General features: G+C 45.3%; 1 protein-coding gene across 11 annotated transcripts in view; it reads right to left on the reverse strand.

Moving 5' to 3' along the window:
- The window catches only part of FARP1 (FERM, ARH/RhoGEF and pleckstrin domain protein 1), a 265189-nt gene that overhangs the window by 43828 nt on the left and 201028 nt on the right, over window positions 1-20333 (reverse strand). For all 11 annotated transcript variants that reach the window (XR_004819950.1, XR_004819947.1, XR_004819948.1 and 8 more), the window contains 6 exons: window positions 20021-20168; window positions 17599-17694; window positions 15743-15906; window positions 15181-15249; window positions 12883-12958; window positions 11484-11736 (listed from right to left, as the gene is read on the reverse strand). Coding sequence is in view for 5 of the 11 variants with exons in the window: in XM_035726576.1 (XP_035582469.1) it covers window positions 11484-11736; window positions 12883-12958; window positions 15181-15249; window positions 15743-15906; window positions 17599-17694; window positions 20021-20168 (806 nt within the window). In the remaining 6 variants the exon portion in view is untranslated. The remainder of the gene's footprint in view (window positions 1-11483; window positions 11737-12882; window positions 12959-15180; window positions 15250-15742; window positions 15907-17598; window positions 17695-20020; window positions 20169-20333) is intronic.

Raw genomic sequence — 20333 nt, forward strand, 5'->3', positions numbered from 1 at the left:
CAAATGTTTCAAGGTACTACACTATTCTCTTCTTTAAAAAAAAAAAAAAGTCACAAAAAGGAAAATGTCATCACGACAAATAGGAAATAGAAAAGAGAAATTCTGGCAGTCTAGAGATCCAAACATTTCATGCATTTGTGAGTCACTGTATCAGAGTCGCTTTTTTATTCGTTCACCATGATCTGGCAAAATGTGGGGCTTACCTTCAGCTCTCACACTGTGCGTGAGGTCAGGTGAGGCAGTTCTAAGTGAGAGCATGCAGGGCCTCGGTTTTGCAGTGATGCGGAACAGAAAAAGCACTCACCTCATCAGTGAGAGTTGGAGCCAAGAATAAAAAGCGGTTAGAAGGCTGGCTTGTGGGAGTGAGGGGTGGGGAAACAGTACCAATCAGGCCCTGGACAGCATCCAGCAGCAGATAATAAACCACCTGCCCCAGTGGGAGGGAGAAAATGAGGGTGGCCCCCGTCAAGCACAAGCATTTCTACCCTCCAAAGGTCAAAAGCTATTTGTGAGGTGCCCCTGGGGACGCTTCTAATTTTGTAGACTGAAAGGATGAGAAAACAGACCAGGGTTCCAGGAGACATCTGTCCTGCAGAGAGGACAGGGCACATTTCAAAGAAAACAGCCATCCAGAAGAGTCTACACCAGACCACGTCAGAGACAGGATTCAGAAAATGGGATAATAATGGCAGGGAACTTCATGACAACCCATGTTCCTAGGTCGAGGAAAGGACAGCTCTGGGTCAGCCACAGGTTGCTGGGGGACAACCTGCTGCATTCACTCACGTAGCCTAAAGATGTGGGTGACCAGCAACTTCACACGTGCAACACACAGACTCGGGGAACAACCCAAATTAGGGTTGCCAATTTCCATTTCCAGAGTGGCTCCTTCCACTATCTTTACGTCTACTCCTAGGGCCTGAGACAGGAAGGCTGATGGGTATACTGAACAGTAGGACCAATAAATCAATAAATACCAAGCAGCCCGGTCTAGAAATCTAGCCACAATTCTACAAAAGGGGAAGGTCCAAACTCTGACGTTCAAGTTTGCTCATTTGAGCTGTGTCCATGGAGAGTAGCCCTTTTCTCCCCTTGCAGGCCAAACTACTTGAGACTTGGAAAATTTAGAGGTGACATGGTCCAAACCAAACTAGGTAGCTCATTTGCCAGTTAGCCATCAGTGAGAGAAACTGATGAGGATAATCAGTAGAATTTGGCAGCTTGATAAGAAATTAAAATGCTCTTCTGACTCTGGGAGCCAGAGTGCTGTGACAATTGTCTGTTCAAAAGTGGTGTCCACGTGGGGTCCACCCTCAGGCAGGTGTGAAGAGCTGGATCTTAAAGTCGGTATCTATGGGTACAGTTAATAGAACTACATGTAACCAGTTTTCACTGAAGTAGTCCATTCCACAAACAAACAGGGTTGCGCTGTACGATAAAACCCGGCCCACTTATCTACCTAGCCTTATCAAGCCTGTTCAAATCATGCAGCTGGTTACCTGCTTTGAAGGCACAGCCCCAGGTGATGAGAAAAGGAAATTGTAACTGATGTTCAGGGCTATTCAGTGGAGTCATTAATGCCTGGGTATCTTTTTTTTTCCTCTGTACACACTGACACAAAGTAATTTCTTTCAGGGATAGGCTCTAGGTAAATAGTTTTGGGGGATCTTTTGAGAAAGCACCTGGATATTAAGGCAACAGGTAGAAGTTTCAAGAGATTAGAAAAAGATCAGGTATACTCGAAAATCTTTTAAAAATTTTTTCCTATTTCCAGAAATTGTCCTGCATTTTGTTAAGGTATTTCCAGTTAGTAACTCTCAAATCCTCTACCTCTTCCTTCACCAAATGATTTCCGGCCCCCCACCGTGATTCCCCCCCCCCCACCCCCGCCGTTAACCCGTAGCAAGAGGGCTGAGTTTATGTCACCCCTGTGGGCTGGAAAGGCCATCACAAATACTGCTCTCAAGAGAGGCATTTCTGGTAATTGCTTTTAAAAATCCTTTTAAATGTACACATTCTCATGGCACAATTAAGGAACTTCAAATTAGCATGGCTGTATTTATGGATTCCAATTTATCACCTAGCCGAAAAACTGGCTTAGCTTCTCTGTCTTAATGTAAAATAGATTCATAATTCTTCTCTCCTGGCTGCTCTGGGGAAGCACTGCAGCATCACCCAAACTATAGTATCTCTTGACCAGCCCCTTGTTAGAGGTACATCAACAGCGGGAACATGGGTTTATGACCGAGCCAAACTCAATGCTCATCTCCCCCCTTTCTGGGATTGGGCACAGCTGCACTGTAATCTCCTCTGATTGTATTAAGGCTTAAGAACAAACTCACACATGTCTGGGAAAAGAATTTCTACTCTATCTTCCAAGTAATAGAAAATGGCTTTTCGAATACTTAGTTGTACCTGTCCCATATTTTAAGTTGGTCAATACGCTGGTCATCTTGGTTTTAATTAGCTAAGTTGTTTTTCCTGTTAAGTGTTTAGAAAACCTGGTAATCGTTTTAAAAATAGTAACCCAGAGCAGGTTTGTTAAATATTTGAGAATACAGATTGCTTTCTCAATTCCTCTTTTCAAAATAGAACAGTATGCTGATTCTTCAACATTCCCCCTGAGAAAGTTACCTGGCAAGCTTCTAGATGCCACTCATCTATCATGATTTGTCTCCTGGTATTTGGTTCTAAAATACAGATTTTATCTCTACATACCCAGAATATGTTCCAAAGGCACATGTAGGAAATTCATTACAGATGTAGGTTTTCATGGATCTTTAAAAAGGCTCTTTTTAAATCCATCATCTCTCTCTAAAAAAGAATACAGTGAACTCTCCCTGGAGACTGTCTACATTTGAAAGCCAGTTATCAGAAAAGGTCAGTATTGAGATGGAAAATGGGTAATCTACCGAATGGACAGAATTCACTAGTGTGGTAACTCAGCTGGGTTCCCACCCCAGTGGAATATGGGGAAAAAAGCTGACAATGCTTTATTAAAATTACAAGGTACCACAAGGAAAGCTAGTCTACAGGATTACCATTTGTGGTGGTGCTGTCCTTTTCTTGCTAATGGAGGGTGTCGAGGGTAATGTGTGTATGTGCTTCTTATTCTCAGACCAAGGTCTTTGAAACAAAGTTTTACAAGCAGCTAAGCATCAACTTCGGTGTTCATCAACCAGCAACTCAGAAAAGCAACCGCAATGCAACTTGCAGAGAAATAGAGAAATGCCTACCAATGGAGCAGTGACTAGAGAATGTTCTAGTGCGCTCTTACTTATGGAGAAAAGTTAAAGGAGAATTTCTCTTTGTTCAAACGTGGTGGCGGTGTTGGGGGCAGTGTCTGGGTTGGGGAACATGGTGCTCTGTACCCATGAAAAATACCATCTTGTACTCAGGACAAAGCTTTAGCCATCAGTGGGAAAGAACAGTTACAATTGACAGTTTTTACAGCAAGATACCTGTTAGGACAAGTAAAAGCCTCTTCAGTTTGGATTAACAAGAGATATTAATGTCGTGCATACATGGTTACAGGAATTTGGCCTTCCATGCTGAAAGAATCACCAAGCTCATTGTTATTGGAGAAGCGAGCACCCTTCCCGGTGGTATAAATCCATGCTTTACTGAGACGCTGCACTCTTAGGCCGTGGAGAGATGACAAAACCAGACAGTATCTGGGAGAGCCTACATTTTGGGGACACATCAAAACTAGTAACAGCTTATTGGCCATGCGTAGCCAGGTGGGGCTGAGTTGGGTGGGGTCTTCTCTATGCTCCCACCAGCCCCCACCAAAACAAACGCCCAGCTAAATTCTCTTATAGATACCAGCTACAGAAAGTGTTCTACCCCCATTTGAATGGACGGTCCCCATCCAAACACGAAGCCAACCCTTTGGTTAGGTGTCTGAGCTCCCCTATGTAAGCTGCAGCCCCAGATACGCTCTGTTTCCATGACCCCTCCCCCAGCTACAGCGATCCTGCTCCTTCCCAAAGACAACCCCCCCGCCCCCGCCCCCGCCCGGGGAACACACGGTACAAAGCGCAGGCACGTCAGAGTTCGATGAAATCAGTAAAGTGAAGTCTTCCATTTGCCTTCTGTTCCCCACCCTCAGTGAAATAGGGGATGACCCCGGCATGCCTCTGTGTTAAAGCTTGCTGTTTAGCGAACAGGATCACTGTAATTCTAGAGGGAACAGGTATTCCAAGTACAAATTGGTATTCAGCAGTGTAAAAAAAAAAAAAAAAAAAAAAGACATCAGACAGTGCTCCAACAATGCAGGGAACAGAAAGTACACCATGCTCCGAGGATAAAGACAGAACGTTGCGGGGGGGGGGGGGGGGGGGGAAGCTTTTTTTTCCTCCTACATAGGTACATGCTGACAAACAGTGCATACAATGGAACAACAGAAAAATGTTTTCTCAGATTTATTAAACAAATGACAAAAATGAGAATGAAATCCCCAGCCTTTTCTATTTTAAAATTTGGTGCATTAGACATTTTTAATAAAATATTTTATCTATAGTATTAAATATACACACAGAAAGAACAGAAGGGAACTGGATTAATAATACAGGCCAAGCTTGTGAAATCTGGTTAGTTAGGCGTTCACGGCAACTTTCCAGGCAGAAAGGGGGTGGTGAGCATGAGGATCCATCAGGCACTGAGTTGTGTGTGGACAGAGCAGCAGGTATGTGGTCTTCACTAAAGAAGGCCTATCTTTGGTCTTTCTGTACATGGCTGCAGGCAGCACGACGAATTATTTCTTACAAAGGAACTTCTGAGGCCCAGGAAAAAGGGGCTGTTAGCCTAGTTTCATGAGCCAGAAAGTGTGACCATGAGTCACGACACACCAGTCATATCACTGCTGGCTCCAAAATGAACCTGCTCCTGTTTCCTACTTGAGAGCCGGTTAACAAGCCAAATTCGTCAGAGAGCAGGACAACCCTGCCTGCAGACTCCGTGTCCCACTACCACCTCCACCTCTTACCCAAAAGTAGAATGAGTCAGTAACTGTTGGATGCTTTTTACTAAACGTGCACACGCGTGCACACCCGGTCCTCACTCCATCCTTAGCGCCCCTGGTTTGTGCTGCGTTTGGCAACGACTTGCCATTACCCTTCAATTCTGCGACCACTGCGCCTGGGCCAGCAGCAAGCCCAAGTATCTTCCAGTGCCCTCCCCGTGATTAACGGCACCAGCCCCGCAGTGAACCCTTTAAACTGGCTCTCAGCTACACGTGTAGATCGGATGTCCCGTGTCAACAGCTGATTTTTAATCCTCCCCGCTTTCAGATATAAAGCCACCCCAAGACATCCCAGAGTAACCTGATAGCGGCACCAGAGGCCGAAGAGATGCCGAAGGCTGTCTCCAGGCGAAGCTGAGGGGTCTGCAGTTAGTCTACACTGAAATGATCCTGAACAAAACAGTCTATTTAATTCTGAAAGCTTTCAAGAAAAGATTTTTCTCACTTCTTCCCCAGCTCCCACCAGGGGATGTTGAATTGCTTTCACTGGAAGAGAAGAAAAAGTTCCTCGTGCTAGAAGTGTCATTTTTGTTTCTTGGAATGATGTACTATTTCTTTTCTTTTGGTCAAAACAAGGCTCTACCCACCACCTCCCAAACACAGGTATGGCATACAAATGAGCATTTGTGTTTGTAGGAGAACTACTTGGAAATCTCTAAGTAGCCCTTTTCAATGATGGCTCTAAGCAAGGGGCAAGGACATACCTACAACATAACACCAAATCATGGAGTTGATGGTTTGGTTTTTTTTTTTTTTTTTTTTTAAATAAGAAGAGAACAGCTACATTAAGTGGCATGCTTATTTTGATCTAAAAGTCAATGGCTTCATTTTAAAAACCAGCGAGTGGTGGTAGAGGTATGCACCAGCATACACTTCAGACCCCACGGCCCTGCATCGATTTGCTCAACTCGACTGAAACAGACAGAATGAAACTAACAAGGAAAAAGCAGCACCAGTAAAGCCTCTCCTGTCTCCAGGGTCGGGTTTGTTCACCACTTACTGCTCTCAAAGTTCATGATGAGTGCTTCTCCTTCCATATGCTCTCATGGATGTGGTGAACGTGGCTGAGTGTAAAACTCATCAGAGAGCCACCAGCAGTGGATTATTCTGAAACATTCACTCCTTTCAGGTTCAAGAAAGACTTACTCTCTATCACAGCAATGGTAGAGAAAGATTCTGTTGCAGTGTGATTTATAAAATCTGCAGCAATAGACTCATCCCATGAAATCAGAGGAAGGCCAGCCAGCCTCAGAGTGACTTATGCTCAGAACTACCAGAGAAGGCAGGCTTACAGCCTCAGAGAGAGAAGATCCCGGAAACAGAGCCTTTCTTAGGAATGTAATTCTGAGGTCTCTCTAAATTCTTGCTAATAAGCATAAGGGCCAAGGCAAAGAGTGATTAAAATAGAATAAACTCAAAATAAGCCCAATGATGAAGAGGGCCCCCAAATTTCTTAATTTAAGGCTGGGCCAATCATTGACTCATGACAACAACTGCACCAAACTCATTCTGTGCTGAATATGGAATAACATATTAAGTGGAAAAAGTTGATGGAAAGCATGTGAACATTGATTATTAAGATACGAAAAAGGATGCTGTACGCATATGCACAAGTTTTAACAAAATTTAAAATGACAGTTTAATCTCATTAATTTTTCCTTCTTTTAGATACCACTTCACAACACAATCAAAGGGATTCCAATGCTAATATGCAAGCTGAGTTTCTGATTCAATAGAGGACAGACTGGACTTTGTATACTTGGTGCAAATTTCAAGAGGCTCAGGCTGTATTTTAGTTTTGTGAGCCTGGCTTTTTTAAGTATTGCTGGAATTGAATCTTCAAAGAAGTTCTTCAGAATAAAATCAGAATTATTCACATTTCAAGTGTGGGCCACGTGGCACAATTTGGAGCTAAGTCTGTGAGAAATCCCCAAATATGAGTCACATATGTGGGGAAGAATCTGGCCCACAGACTTCAATTAAATGCCTGTCTAATAAAATATCGTCAATGGCATACAGATGCCTGTCAAAGGAGCTGGAGCAGTTCACTGTAAGTTCCGGAACTCATTAAATGCATTTCTTCATGCTAAAAGAATTTCTTGCATTTTATTTTGTCCTGAAAAACAGCAACAACAAAAATCAACCACGAAAGGGGCTACAATTTGCATACTTTGAAATACCATCTCACAAAAGACATGGATGCAAGGGGGCCCTGGAGGAGGGCTGGCGGCTGGAAGATGTGTTTCTATAGATGGTATGTCTTCTACCCAAGGCCTTAAGGTATCCTCTTTCATAGAGCAGCTATTACCTAAAGACCTGGGCTCCTTATTGACTCAGAAGCCCTCTGCACTAGCTATTGTCTTAGAAAAACAGACAGACAGGTCTTGGGAAACCCTTTAGAAACTGTAATGAATCCACAGGTCACCTATTCACACCCAACCCCACTGCTGGTCTTGCTGCACCCTTGGTTCAACTTTGTGTGCACGCATGTCCTTCTCTGCCACACCGTGAGGCTCTGGGGGCCAGGTAAAGACCTGGGGAACCAGAGGCGCCCAGAAGGCAGAAGGTGGGAGGGTGTGGGCTTTCCCTGACCTCTGCACAGTGAGAGACCACGTCTCCTGTGCGAGCTGGCTCTGCCGGGCTCAAAAAATGCTTAAATGTACTTCCCAACCCATGCTTAGAATCTATTAGTGCAGAGCAAGCTCCCCCAGAGGCAATCAGTGAATATTCTCAGCACTTTAGGCTATGTGGCTTTTGAACAAACCATACCCCTTCTCTGTTAAGCACCATTAATCACATCAGGATTGCTGCTTTCATAAATACTGGCCCAGAAGCAGAAATTGAGTCACTTGGCTGGTACAAAACCAACCAGAGAAAAACTTGATGAGCAACCCTAAAAGGGGAACGTTTGTCAATACAGAACTGAGTACACTACCACTGATCAGCTGTTTTTAAAATACTTCAGATAAAAACAAACAAAATCACTCCTTTAAGCAAAAAGCAAAACAAAATAATTACTGGAGCATGTTTTGCTTTGGAGGTTTACATTTGCTGATTCACATTGTATGCTGGGTAAGTTAATACCCATTGCTCATTCATACTTCATCATCAGGCTGCTGTGTAATTAGAGGTAAAAAGAAAACTCATTTGTACAAATCACCTTCACAAATAAACCACAGAATTCCAAATGTGACTCTGCTTAACTCACATTTGACTAAATTTTTATACAGCAAATCAACATCTTTTTCTAAGTCCAAAACAGAATACGCAAAAACACATTGTAAGTGCAAAAACCCCACAACAGAAAAAGCAGTTCTTCCTACGTATTATGGACTCTAACTGCCTAAGTCAAGTCTACATGATCCCTGGTCTCCACATCTGATTTTAATTATTAATCTGAAAAAGATTCTCCAAAATTAAAGTACTGAATCAAAAAGGTCCTACTGCACCAAGAGATCACACAGACCAGAGCTGAAGGGCTAGACAGAGGTCAAGGTTCTAGTTTAGCTTCGTCATGCAGTAGCTGTATGACTATGTGAAGTCTCTCGGCTTCAACAGAACAAGGTCTGTCATCCACAAAATGAAGGTTTCCCCTAGACAATCTCTAAGGTCCCTTCTAGTTTTAAAGTTCTGTGACTCTGTTAAATATATAAATCTAAAGCGAGACATCAATAGACTACTTCAATGAACATCTTTCAAACTATCCAATAATCAGTTTGATTCATCAATCATGCACTGAATCAAATGATTAGGAAAACTAAACAACAAAAAGAGGTTTGTATAAAAATGGATTACGTTTTCAGCGTCTTCAAAACCAACTTGTCAACATTCATGTGGACAGATAATCATTTGTGAGCCACGAGGTCAGTTAATATGTCTATTTGTTATATACGGCTGCCAAATTCTACCCTGCTTCCTAAGCATGCGTAGCTCTTCCCTTGTCATCATGCCACCTGGATAAGTTTAGTAAGGCAGTTGGCATGGTGGCACGCCAGGGATATATCACTGTTAAAATTCTTTTCGATAATCTGGTAGTTACTTAGGATCTAAAAATTGAATTCTACAATTCATCTTTTTAAAAAAAGTACTACAGACTGCAAAATACCAAATAACAGGCATTAATTAATCAAAGTATTTCATTGGTGATGCTTTCCTTACTCTGCAAGCAAGCCAGAAATTTACCTATTAGTTTCAACATATTCCACCAGATTCTAGAAGGCAACTGTGTCAGGCTGAGGAGTGACCCTGACTACCCAGCAGAACCACCTGGGGAACCCAAGTGGCACCCCAGACCCATGAGACAGAAATGTCTGGGGTCAGGGCCTAAGCATCACTGATGTTTAAAATGTCCCAGGTGATTCCCTTGTGCAGCTGGGGCCGAGAAACAAGCAAGTTAAAACCAGGCTCTTTGATCTAAGATGCAGGAATGCTGAGTGAAAGGCACTGTCAGAGGTGGGTAAGATTTAAAAAGAAATCAAACCTCTCACTACGTACACTTTTTTCCTGCACATAGAAACTTCTAGAAGTCACTGTTCCCAAGAAAAGACACTGTTCACCCAAGTGTGAACATTAAGAATGTACATGATAACCAGCCAAGGAGCAGCAATACTGGGAAACGGTCCTTCTCTCTGCTGCACATGATTCAAACGCAGGCCTTTAGTTTGCCAGCCTGGTAACAACAGTGCCTATAGCGAGGTCTGACTTTCCCCTGCATCATCACTCAATAGCATTTCTGTGTTTCAATTAAAAATTCTGACAGCCAGAGTTATAGCTTAAAACATAGCTAACAATTTGCCCGACTGATGCAAATCCCAACCAAACCAGCAATCCCTTATAAATTAATTCTACCTGACATCCTTTACATCATTTCATATAAAGTCTGGAAAAAAGAAAGACTATTCTCCCTATTAAAACGTTCATTAATCTTGACAAAGATTTCACCAACCCTTAATCTCAACCAGCAATCAATTTACAAACGGTCTTGAATTATGTTAATCCCTTACTTTATGAGGCTCCGAAAAGCAGCACCTCCTCTTAAAGAAGGGGGAAAAAGTAAAACCAACACCATTCCTGGGATCTCAATGAGACTTCAGTCCAAACATTCAATCAACAGGAGTGTGATCTGCACACAAACTCAATACACACAGAAGATTTCCACATAAATACCACACCCTATACACAAGATCAGATTCATAAGAACGTATTTCTTCCTCACCTTAAACCAGAAAGATAAACAAGCTCCTGGTAACTTGTCATCATGTCTTACTGTTTATCTTGTCCACCGTTTTTTTTTTTGGAAAGCAACCCCACTGTGTGAAGTTTCCTTTTTCTTAAGGATTTTAGAGTCAGGCCTATTCTATGCAAACACGGCTGTCCAAAACTTCCTCTAACAAACGTTGATTAAAGATTAGTCGCTAGGACAGATCATCGCCACTGGAAGCCTGGACTCATGACTCCAGGTTCCCAGCACTTGAAGCCTGGCCCTCCTACTCATTCTCCTCTTCCTCCTCACTCATGTGCAGGCCACCCAAGTGCTTCTGACTTCTGAGCATGGAAGGGGAGCCCAGCACTGCTGGGTTGCCAAATGTGAGTGGCTGGCTCAGAGGGGTCCCCATTTCAGAGTCTGAATCACCGGATTCAGTTCCGCTGCTGGTGGAGCCCTCGGTCACGTGCAGGGGCGCCCGCAAACCCACCATGCCCCCGGCACATGCTGACCGCATGGCAGGGGTCTTTGAGGTGGGAGCCACGAGAGGTGCACCATTAGCCAGCATTCTACCTCCTGAAGCGGCCAGGCTGGTCAGTCCTCCCTTTTCATGGCCATCAAGCCCACCCAATGCCTCTGGGGTTGACGCTACCTGGCTAAGGATGAGCGGGTCTGTCTCCGACTTATTATATCTACTGGGGAGATTCCGTAAGTACGGCCTTTGTAAGACAGGGGAAGAGTTTTCGTAAGGAGGACCCTGGCTTGGGAGAGGATCTTCTCCCACACTTTCCTCTCTCGGGTCATGCCCGTTTTCGGAGATATAGCCTTGAGACCCGGTCCTGTCCCAACTCATATTTGGACTCGACTGTCTGCTAACAGGAGACAGTGGGGTGGCCGGGGTACTGTGGCCATCTGAGCCCCTGAACAGCTCGTCTATCAGGGAGCTGTGTCTTGGGAGTCGGGGGCTCCCATTCACATCAAAGGTTAGGTCTGCAGAATCATCATCAAGGAACTCTCTGGAAGGAGGCCGGGAGGACTTCACGGAGGGAGGGGAAGCCCTGCGCCTAGGCTCCGTCTGCCTCTCATCCCTGGAGAGCAGGTAAACCCCACTGGTCAAATCACCCTCATAATTGTCATTTGTTTGGGACTGTGACTGGGACACTTGCTCCCTGAGCAGGTCGGATTCACTATCTACGTCACTGCAGTCAATGAAAGGAATGGAAGTGCTGCTGCCTCTGGCAGCCCTGGATGCTGGACCTGTGCTCGGCTGCGGGGGCTGAGCTTTACTCTGCTGGGTCCTATCCTGAACGGCCTCCTCCTCTTCGTCGGCCGGCGCCCGCGCGCCTCCGTCCACCTTCCCGCCGCCCGCGGGGCTCTGGGGCAGCGCGGGGCTCTGGCGCGGCTCTTCGGCCGAGACGCCGGGCTCCTCTCCCTGCTGGCCACCTTGGCCGCCCGGGCCGCCGGCGGGCTCCGGGCCCTCTCCTGCGGGAAGGCCGGCACTCTGCTGCGCCTGCGCGGGGCGGGGCGAGAGAGAGGGAGGGTTACACGGGGGCTGAAAGCGGGGAGGGGGAGGTCAGAGGCTAATTTGGTAACACCCCTTAAGCTTCAAGCAGCCGGAGGGACTGCCCAGTAAAGGCTGCCTTTCCACGCTGCTCAAACAAAACATTGCCCATGAGCAGGCGCACCCGAGTGAATTTGGTCAGCATCCAGAAAGTTCTCTCTGCGTGTGGATGCTGACGATGCAGGGTCTCCAGCAGCACGAGTGGGCCACTGCCTGTCTGCTCTCTAGGGCCCCTGGGCTCACAGTGGGTTTCCAAAGTTTCCGTGGAACAAGAGAATCCTTGCAACCCACAGGGGGCTTCCCAAGAAAGGGTGGGTGGGGAGACGGAAGAAAACACATGGCGGGGCGCCGGCCCCCAAAGGCAAGTTGACATGGATTTCAGACAAAGGACAAAAACTTTGTTTATACTTCTAAGAGAGGAACAGCCAGGTTAGGCACTCTTTTTAGATGCATAAAGGAAATCTTCATGTTCTTCCCCGACAAAGTCGGCATTCTCTTATACAGAAAACCCGGAAAACACATCCAGAGGCCAATTCCAGAGAAAATGAGCTTTCACCATCCTCAGGGCAGGAGTGATAATGTCTCTTGTTGCCAATTGCGGTCACTGCCCTGTAACAGGAGTCCTGGGAACTCACCACCCAGTCTGGTGCCAACAAAGGGTTCTGACCTTGGCCCGGAATGGGAGCTACACCCAGCAGGTGCAAAGGAGGTCCCAGTGTCTTCATACAACCACACCCATTTAGCTGGAGGGTGGGCTCCGCTCTACTGGCTCCTGTGGGTGGTTCCACTCCTAAGCTGAGTTCAGGCCAACAGAGCAAGCTTCTCTGTGGCAAAAGCATGGGATGGAAGACAGAAAGTCAGCTGAAAAAGGACCCACTCCAGGGCACGGTGAGTCCAGGCTGGGGTGCACAGAGCCTGCGTCTGCTCAAAGCCAGGGCACACAACTATACTCTTCTCTACAAAAAGAAACCCCAAAGGTGAAGGGCAAATAACTCAGAAACATACTATGAAACATAGTACTTAACAGAGAAAGTTTGGTGAAACAAAACCACCCCCCCACCCCCCCAGTTATAATAGTTGATCAGCATTACTGACTTGTTTTGGCACTTCTGAATTCAGCTCTGTAGGCTGTGTAGCCAGGCTTCTGATGGACTGAATCTTGCTGTGCTTCCTGGGAGAAATCACATAAGATAGCCAGTTAGATAAGCTGGGTTCTTCCCTTGTTGTTGTTTTAAATGAAAAATATCAACAGCCTTATGCCCTTCTTCAGTATGAAGGCACCTAAAGTAGTGTGTATGGATGCCCCATGGAAAGGGAGTCATTCTTTTCCTAATACCTGTGGGGTTCAGGGGTTAAACTCTGAAAAAATCCCCAGCAATCCCCTGCTCAGGTTTCAAGGAACCCCAGCCACTGTTCACTACTTTTCTAGTCCTTAGAAAGGTCAATGGGAGGGAGAGTCAGCTGGGCCCGAGGATGTCCTGAAGTGCAAGTTCTGGTCTGACAATGTATGAATTCATGTATTTTGGGTAATGATTTTCTGGATCAGTTCTGTAATAGAGGCAATCATCACTAATCAGCCAACTCTTTCAGTGTTGAGTTCAGGGAAGGCCTGCCCCCATTAATGAATTTACAGTCTCAGCAGAAGGAACTGGATTTAATGCCACTAGCACGTCTCCTTTATCTTTTCCCTTCCTTAGTCTGCCGGTGCCCTCCTCTTCCTCCATGAACAAGCTTTAGAAACTTTTCAGCTACTCAGACGACAAAACTGTATAAATACAGAGAGATCAAATGCTAATGTACATTCAGCTTTTCTTCAAAATACTCCAAATACACAAGGACGGTCACAGCATCAGGTTTCGGCAAGAGTAAAACAAAGCACCGAGCACCCCGAATGTTTGTCAACAGAGAATCGGAGATAAATACAACGTAATACTTTCACAATACCCTAAAACGCCAACACAGAGCCCCAGATCAGGGTAGGGCTTAAAAAGCGAGATGCAGAATTAGGTACGGTGTGCTACTAAACAAATGAAACAGCACACCGCAGAGAAATCCTGCACATTCCTTTTAGATGCATAAATATGTGTAATGGGAGTAACACAAAGCTGATGGTTGTCGCCTCTGAAGGGGAGAAGGGTTGTTGGGTGTGGGGGGGGGGGGGTGTAGCTACATCTGTCCCAACAGCAGTTACACACAAAAAGGGAAAAAAACCCAGGAACAAACGAAATGTGGATGTTTGCTGTGTTCTCCATACTTTAATTTTAAGATGGATTAAAATGTAAAAAAGAAAAATGTTCAAAAGAAGAAATCCAGGGGCGCCTAGGTGGCTCAGTCGTTAAGCGTCTGCCTTCGGCTCAGGTCATGGTCCCGGGGTCCTGGGATCGAGCCCCGCATCGGGCTCCCTGCTCAGCGGGAAGCCTGCTTCTCCCTCTCCCACGCCCCCTGCTTGTGTTCCCTCTCTGGCTGTCTCTCTGTCAAATAAATAAAATCTTTAAAAACAAAGAAAAATAAATCCACATGCACTAAACAGCCCATAGTGCATCATCACGTCTGCCGTTTACCCTTTTATCTTATCCCTGGATTCTCTGCTTCTCCCCTCTCAGGGCAGCAGAGCCATGCTCGGGGCAGGGGGCCACTTGCCAGCTCTGTGACGTGGGCCAGTAACTCAATCTCTTTGAGCTGCGGTGTTTCCATCTTTAAAAAGGGAACAGGAGAGAGGCGCCTAAGGGGCTCAGTCGGTTAGGCATCGACTCCTGATTTCCACTCAGGTCACGCTCTCGGGGTCCTGGGATCCGGCTCCGCCGTCAGCAGGGAGTCTGCTTCTCTCCCTCTCCCCCTGCCCCCTTGCACTCTCTAATATAAATGAAAATCTTAAAAAAAAGAAAAAGGGGACGAGGAGCCCGCTGACCTCACGGAGCTGGCCTGAAGACTGTGAGTTAATACACGCAAAGTGCGTGGAACCTAGCAAGGGCTGGAAGCATTTGCTAACGACAGCTCTAAATCCTGCTCCTTCTCATCCAAGCTGCATTTCATTAAAAGTTTATAGAAATACTCTCTATTCAAATCCCAAAATACTTAAGGACTCCTGGAAGAGGAAGTTTCTAGAGTGTTTTATCCCCACCACAATCTCCTGCTCCTCTTCCATCCCGCTCTCGGCTGGCTTCCTCCTCTTCCTCACTTGGCCCTCCGAGGTCCATTCGCATCTCACCTCGCCCTTGAGGAAGCGCCCCAGTGCTCAGATGTTTCTGTCTACACCACACCGGCCCAGGGGCCCTATGAAGCACTCATTTGGTAACCCACCAGGCCTGGGTGGAGAGAGATTTAGCAGGAATGCACTGTCACCTAGAGGAATGACTCTTGTCAAATCAGAAGTGGCATCGAAGTTTCCCTTACCTTTCAAATTGCACTTTCTTATGTCCCCCTTCTTTCACGTAGTCAAGAACCTGCTTCTGAGTCCGACCACTAGAAGGAAGAGGAAGAGACGGAAGAGGAGGCGGCATTCTCATTTAAACACACGCCACCCCATCTTTCCTTCCCCTCCTGCCATCACCGGGAGAGACGACCTCTGAGAGACACTTTATGTGCCCATTTCATCTCTTGGTATTTCCCTTCTAAATAACAGTGTTCCAGTGATAACACCCCTTAATAATTCTGCGTTTGCTTATTAAGCAACCATCCCGAGAGTCTGTATGCTTCGAGGAGGCGGGGATAATTCTGTTCACTGTGCATCCCCAAGGCCCAGACTAGGATTTGACATGTGGAACACTCAAATGTTTGCTGAAAGAATGAGTGAGAAAGTGAACCAATGATGTGCAAGTCTATGCGGCGTTCCAAGAGGCTACACCAAAGTTTTACACTTGCTTCTACAGAGAAAGGAAATCCTGTCTGAATTAGAATAAAGGCAAGTCTCGGGAATGTTCCCATGGCAAACAGAGGTGTGAAAGGAAATCCTCACCTGAACCGAAATGATGACCCTCGACTAAAGAGAACGGGCTTTGGCTTTGGTTTGGGCTCTTCAAAAAGTCTAAAAAAGGCATGATGTTCAACACAGATTTTCCAGAAGGACTTGCAAAAATCCCGACTGGCCATGAGAAATTCCAAGGTATCCTGGTACGAGCTCTAAAAAGAGAAAATACCGCTGTGGGTTTTTTTTTTTTTTTTTTTCCCATTACCCGTGGACATTGGGTTGAAAAATGAGAAAAGGGACAGAAAACAAAATATGTCCAATAAAATTTCAATTGTGTATTTTATTATATAGCAGGACCATAAATTCACATGTTTAATAAAATAAAGCTGTTCCTAATGACAAAATAAAGTCATCATTCAACCATTTTCCCCCCAAAGAATTCCTTAGAGGAACTAAAGAAAATAGGAATACTTAGCAGAAGTCATAACATTTCTTTTGACAGAATTCATAAACAAATTTTGTGTATGCACCTTACATTTCCTTCTTTAAAAAAAAAAAAAAATCCAAGCACTGTAATCCCTTTTTTGGGGCACCTGGGTGGCTCAGATGGTTAAGCGTCTGCCTTCGGCTCAGGTCATGATCCCAGGGTCCTGGGATCGAGCCCCGCATCGGGCTCCTGGCTCAGCGGGGAGCCTGCTTCTCCCTCTGCCTCTCCCCCTGCTCATGCTCTCGCTCTGTGTCTCAAATGAATAAATAAAATCTTTAAAAAAAAAAAATCCCTTTTTTGCCCCCTTAAAATAACTGAAACACACTTCTTCATTCTATTTTCTTCCTGAAGGTTCATGCCAACTTTGCATATTGGTCTTAGGTCTTTTCTCTGTCAAGCCACATATGGCTCAAGCCTCCAGGTGGCCCCAGGGACCACACAGGAAATGAACATTTTTTTTCTGGAGCACAAAAGTATCACTCAAGGCTGAAAAAATCACGTCCTTTGAGTCTGGAAAGTGGATAGTGTAATTTTCTATTCCCAGTCTCAACGTTCTCAATGTAAGTGGCCGTATTTTATAAACAGGACTTACCACAGTCCTCAATGTTCCCAGCAATTCCAACTATTTTGAGGGCTCTCACAGTTCTGGGCAGTCCCAACTTACAAACAAGCGTGCCACAATTCTGCATTTGTAAGTAGCCTTTCGGAACTCAAAAAGCATTTTCCCATAGAAAACAACTTATAATGGGTGGCTGCTTCCTGGGTCAGGCCATAAAAGCTGATTTAATCCACTCTGTAGCTGAACGGTAAGACCAGATGGCCATTTATCATCTTTTCTTTTCCATGGGAAAAAAAAAAAAAACACTCCGAGTTCTGGTTGGGGACATCAGAGATTTATCATCCATGTCCTCCACTGCCCAGCTCCGGCAGGGGAAGAAGATGCTCTTTCTTCCCTGACCCCGTCCTGGGGTGAGCGACGTCTTTAGGGGTTCTGCAGGAACTGGGGTGGACCTGCTTATTAGCTTGTGAGAACGCGTTGTCAGAGACTTGGGGACAAAAGTGAGGACACGAACGCTGGGGACAGTTGGAGGCTTGTGTAGGCAGGGGTCAGCCCCGAATCTGGTGGATGCTAAGTGGGGTCTCAAGATGGTGGCCCAGAGGCGGGAACCCCAGCAACTATATAGGTCAGGCTATGCGGGGGGGCAGGGCGCTGCACATTCTTTACCCTCGCTCTGTCTACGCAGGTGAAAGTATGATTACTGAGCATCTGGGCACGCCTCTGGGTGCAGACCCTCAGACACCGGCACGGTGCTGGCCACAGTTCCAGCCTGTGCCCTAGCAGAGCCCCTCCATCCCCGGAATCACCGGGTGGGCTCCGAGGTCTGGATCTGCCCACCCCCCGCCCCCACCCACTTACATTGGCATCAGGGCGGAGCTTGATGAGAAAGCGCTTCCTCTTGAAGCTCAGCTTCCGCACCTTCGCCCAGTTGAAGGCGTTGATCTTAGTGAAACCCTGAGAAGAAGAAAGGTATCAGCCAGTGAGCCAGGAAATGCATAATATGCAACATGGGGGTTGTGTGCCGCGGGTATGGGGAGCTGTCGTTCGAATGCTCAGTAAGAAGGCCTTCTGCTAGAGGGTTCTCAGGATTTGCTGCTGTGGATGATTCTTGTTCCTGGAGCATTATTTTTCACTAATTATAGGCTCTGGCATTCAAACTAAGTTTGCCTCCAGGGAGAGGAGCAGCCGGCCAAGGGAAGGATAAAAAGAAAGACAAAAAACAATAAAAACCATGACAACCACCACCACAATAATTAGTGACCATCACTTTCGGAGTGCCAAGCTCCCCGTAAGGACTTTATAGACCTCATCTTATCAAACCTTAGACAATACCCAGGGAGATGGCTTTATTATCTTTCTCTTACAGATGTGGAAACTGCTTCATGGACAGATTTTAATTTGTCCAAAATCACACACTTCATGTGGCAGAACGAGATTCCCGAGCATGTGCCTTAGCCAGCAGCTAATTGTTAATCTCTATAAAGCAACACAGCAGGTTAGCAAGCAACCCCACCGCACGCACAGGTCTGGCTCCCATGCCCAGCAGGCTGCCAATCACATAGGTAGATGGGGAAGGGAGGCCCGGCCTGCGGCGTGTCTTCTAGACCCGAGAACAGTCTCAGGGAAGGACTCACACGTCCTCATCTTTGAAAGTCAGGTGTGGAGAGCCAGGGGAATGGAGAAGCAAGGGGACGTTGCCAGATACCAGCTCCCATCTGTCCTGTCATCTCAACTAAAATTAGAATTCCTCCTGAGCCTGCTTGAACACCAGAACCCTTTATTTAAATTGGTAAGAATGAAGCAATTAAGGACTGGCAAGAAGATTAATTCCAAGATACAGACTTTGTACATGATTAAATAACTGAGCAATTCTCAATATTTAGACTCTATCACACATAATCAAAGCGAATTAATTCAATTGTGAGGCACTTCTTCCCCCCAACCTATGACTTTTAGAAATGTTCAAGGCTTCTGATTTTAAAATTTCATGGTAGGACTGAAAACTCTATTTGGTTTATTGTCATTTTGCTCATTGACTACTCCTAAGACTCTTTCAGCAGGTCAGAGACTATTAAGAGCAGTCACCTCCTCCAACACCTTTCCCATATGAAACCCAACTTCGGCTCCTCTTGGGACAGCATTCTGGGATAACTCATGTCCGTCGTAAACATCTGATACTGGAGAAGAGAAGCCCTGGGACTATTTTGGTAAAATAGGAAAAGGGAAAATATAACCGAACCTGGCAGAGCCTGAAGAAGTATCTTAGATTATGTACATATTTACACCTTCAAAACAGGTGAAAATGACCCAATTTAAAAGGCAGACACTTTCTCTGTACCCCTTTGAAACCAAAGCACAGATGACTCGCTTTTGTTTAAAAGAAAAGCACTGAGGAAACCTTTGGGGGCGGTGAATATGTTCATTGTTTTTATTTCATTGATGGCTTCAGGATATATATATATTTCATTGATGGCATATATATATATATATATATTTAAACTTACAAAACTGCATACTTCAAATATATGCACTTTATTCTACGTCCATAATACCTCAATGAAGCTGTTAAAAAACAAAAAGCAGCACTGATCAACAGTACAACAGCAGTGTGATCAAGAGAGTACACATTTCAGAGTACAGAAAACTTCGTCCTTAAGTAAAACACAGGTGAATTCAAGTGTAGTGTTTTACTACAAACCTACTATAGCACCTGGCTTTTAGGAATTTATAAAACTACTAAATCCTAAAAAATACGCTTTTCTTTTTAAGTTATGTATACCTGAAATCACAGATCAGCCGACTGAGGTAAAACCTAAATTAGGTTTAAAAACCCCTAAATTTGTTTTAAAAAAAAAAAAGCAACTAAAAACCTTAACAGGTTAAAAAAAGGGGGGGGAGAGGGGGAGATGACCGGAGTATCATGTGCCAGTGTGAAGAAGGTGTTTATTTGGGGGGGATGTAAAATCCTGATTCTATTATACTGGGTTTTGAGCAGAGGTCCACTGAGAGAGACTTCTGTGATCTTACAAAGTCAACAGACACAAGCAAATCTCGAATTGTGCATTTCCCAACCAGAGCAAGGGCCAATGGAATAGGATCTGAAAGCTGAGGGCCTGGAAAGAAACTGAAACCCTGAGATGAGGTTAGTTTTTTCCTGTTCACCTAAAAGTAACTGTCAAGAGGTCTTAACTTGGCTCACCCAACATGGAATCAGAGTTGAAGGGCCAACTCTTATCTTTCCATCACCTAGGGAACTGAGCTGTGTTCTAAACACTCTTACCTGAAACACAAGAATTCCCGTGTTGGCAACAGCCAGGTTGATCTTAGTGCCTTCCCTGTCTTTAGCTGGGTGCAACCGGATCCCATACATCTCCAGCCTACGGGCAATCTCCAGGAGTTGGAAATCTGATTCTGCTGGTGTTTGTCCACTGACAAAACAAATATTAAAGAGAAAGGCCAGGAGATTTGAATTCCCTGTGTCTATTAATTTGAGATTAAGCAACTTCTCTCGGGAAATAAAAAGGCATTTCATCACAAACAATGGAGCTACCTGATCAGATGACACCCAACCCCCCATTCATTATCACCCAAAG

This window comes from Zalophus californianus, chromosome 3 (assembly GCF_009762305.2).
Source record: "Zalophus californianus isolate mZalCal1 chromosome 3, mZalCal1.pri.v2, whole genome shotgun sequence".
NCBI lineage: Eukaryota > Metazoa > Chordata > Mammalia > Carnivora > Otariidae > Zalophus > Zalophus californianus.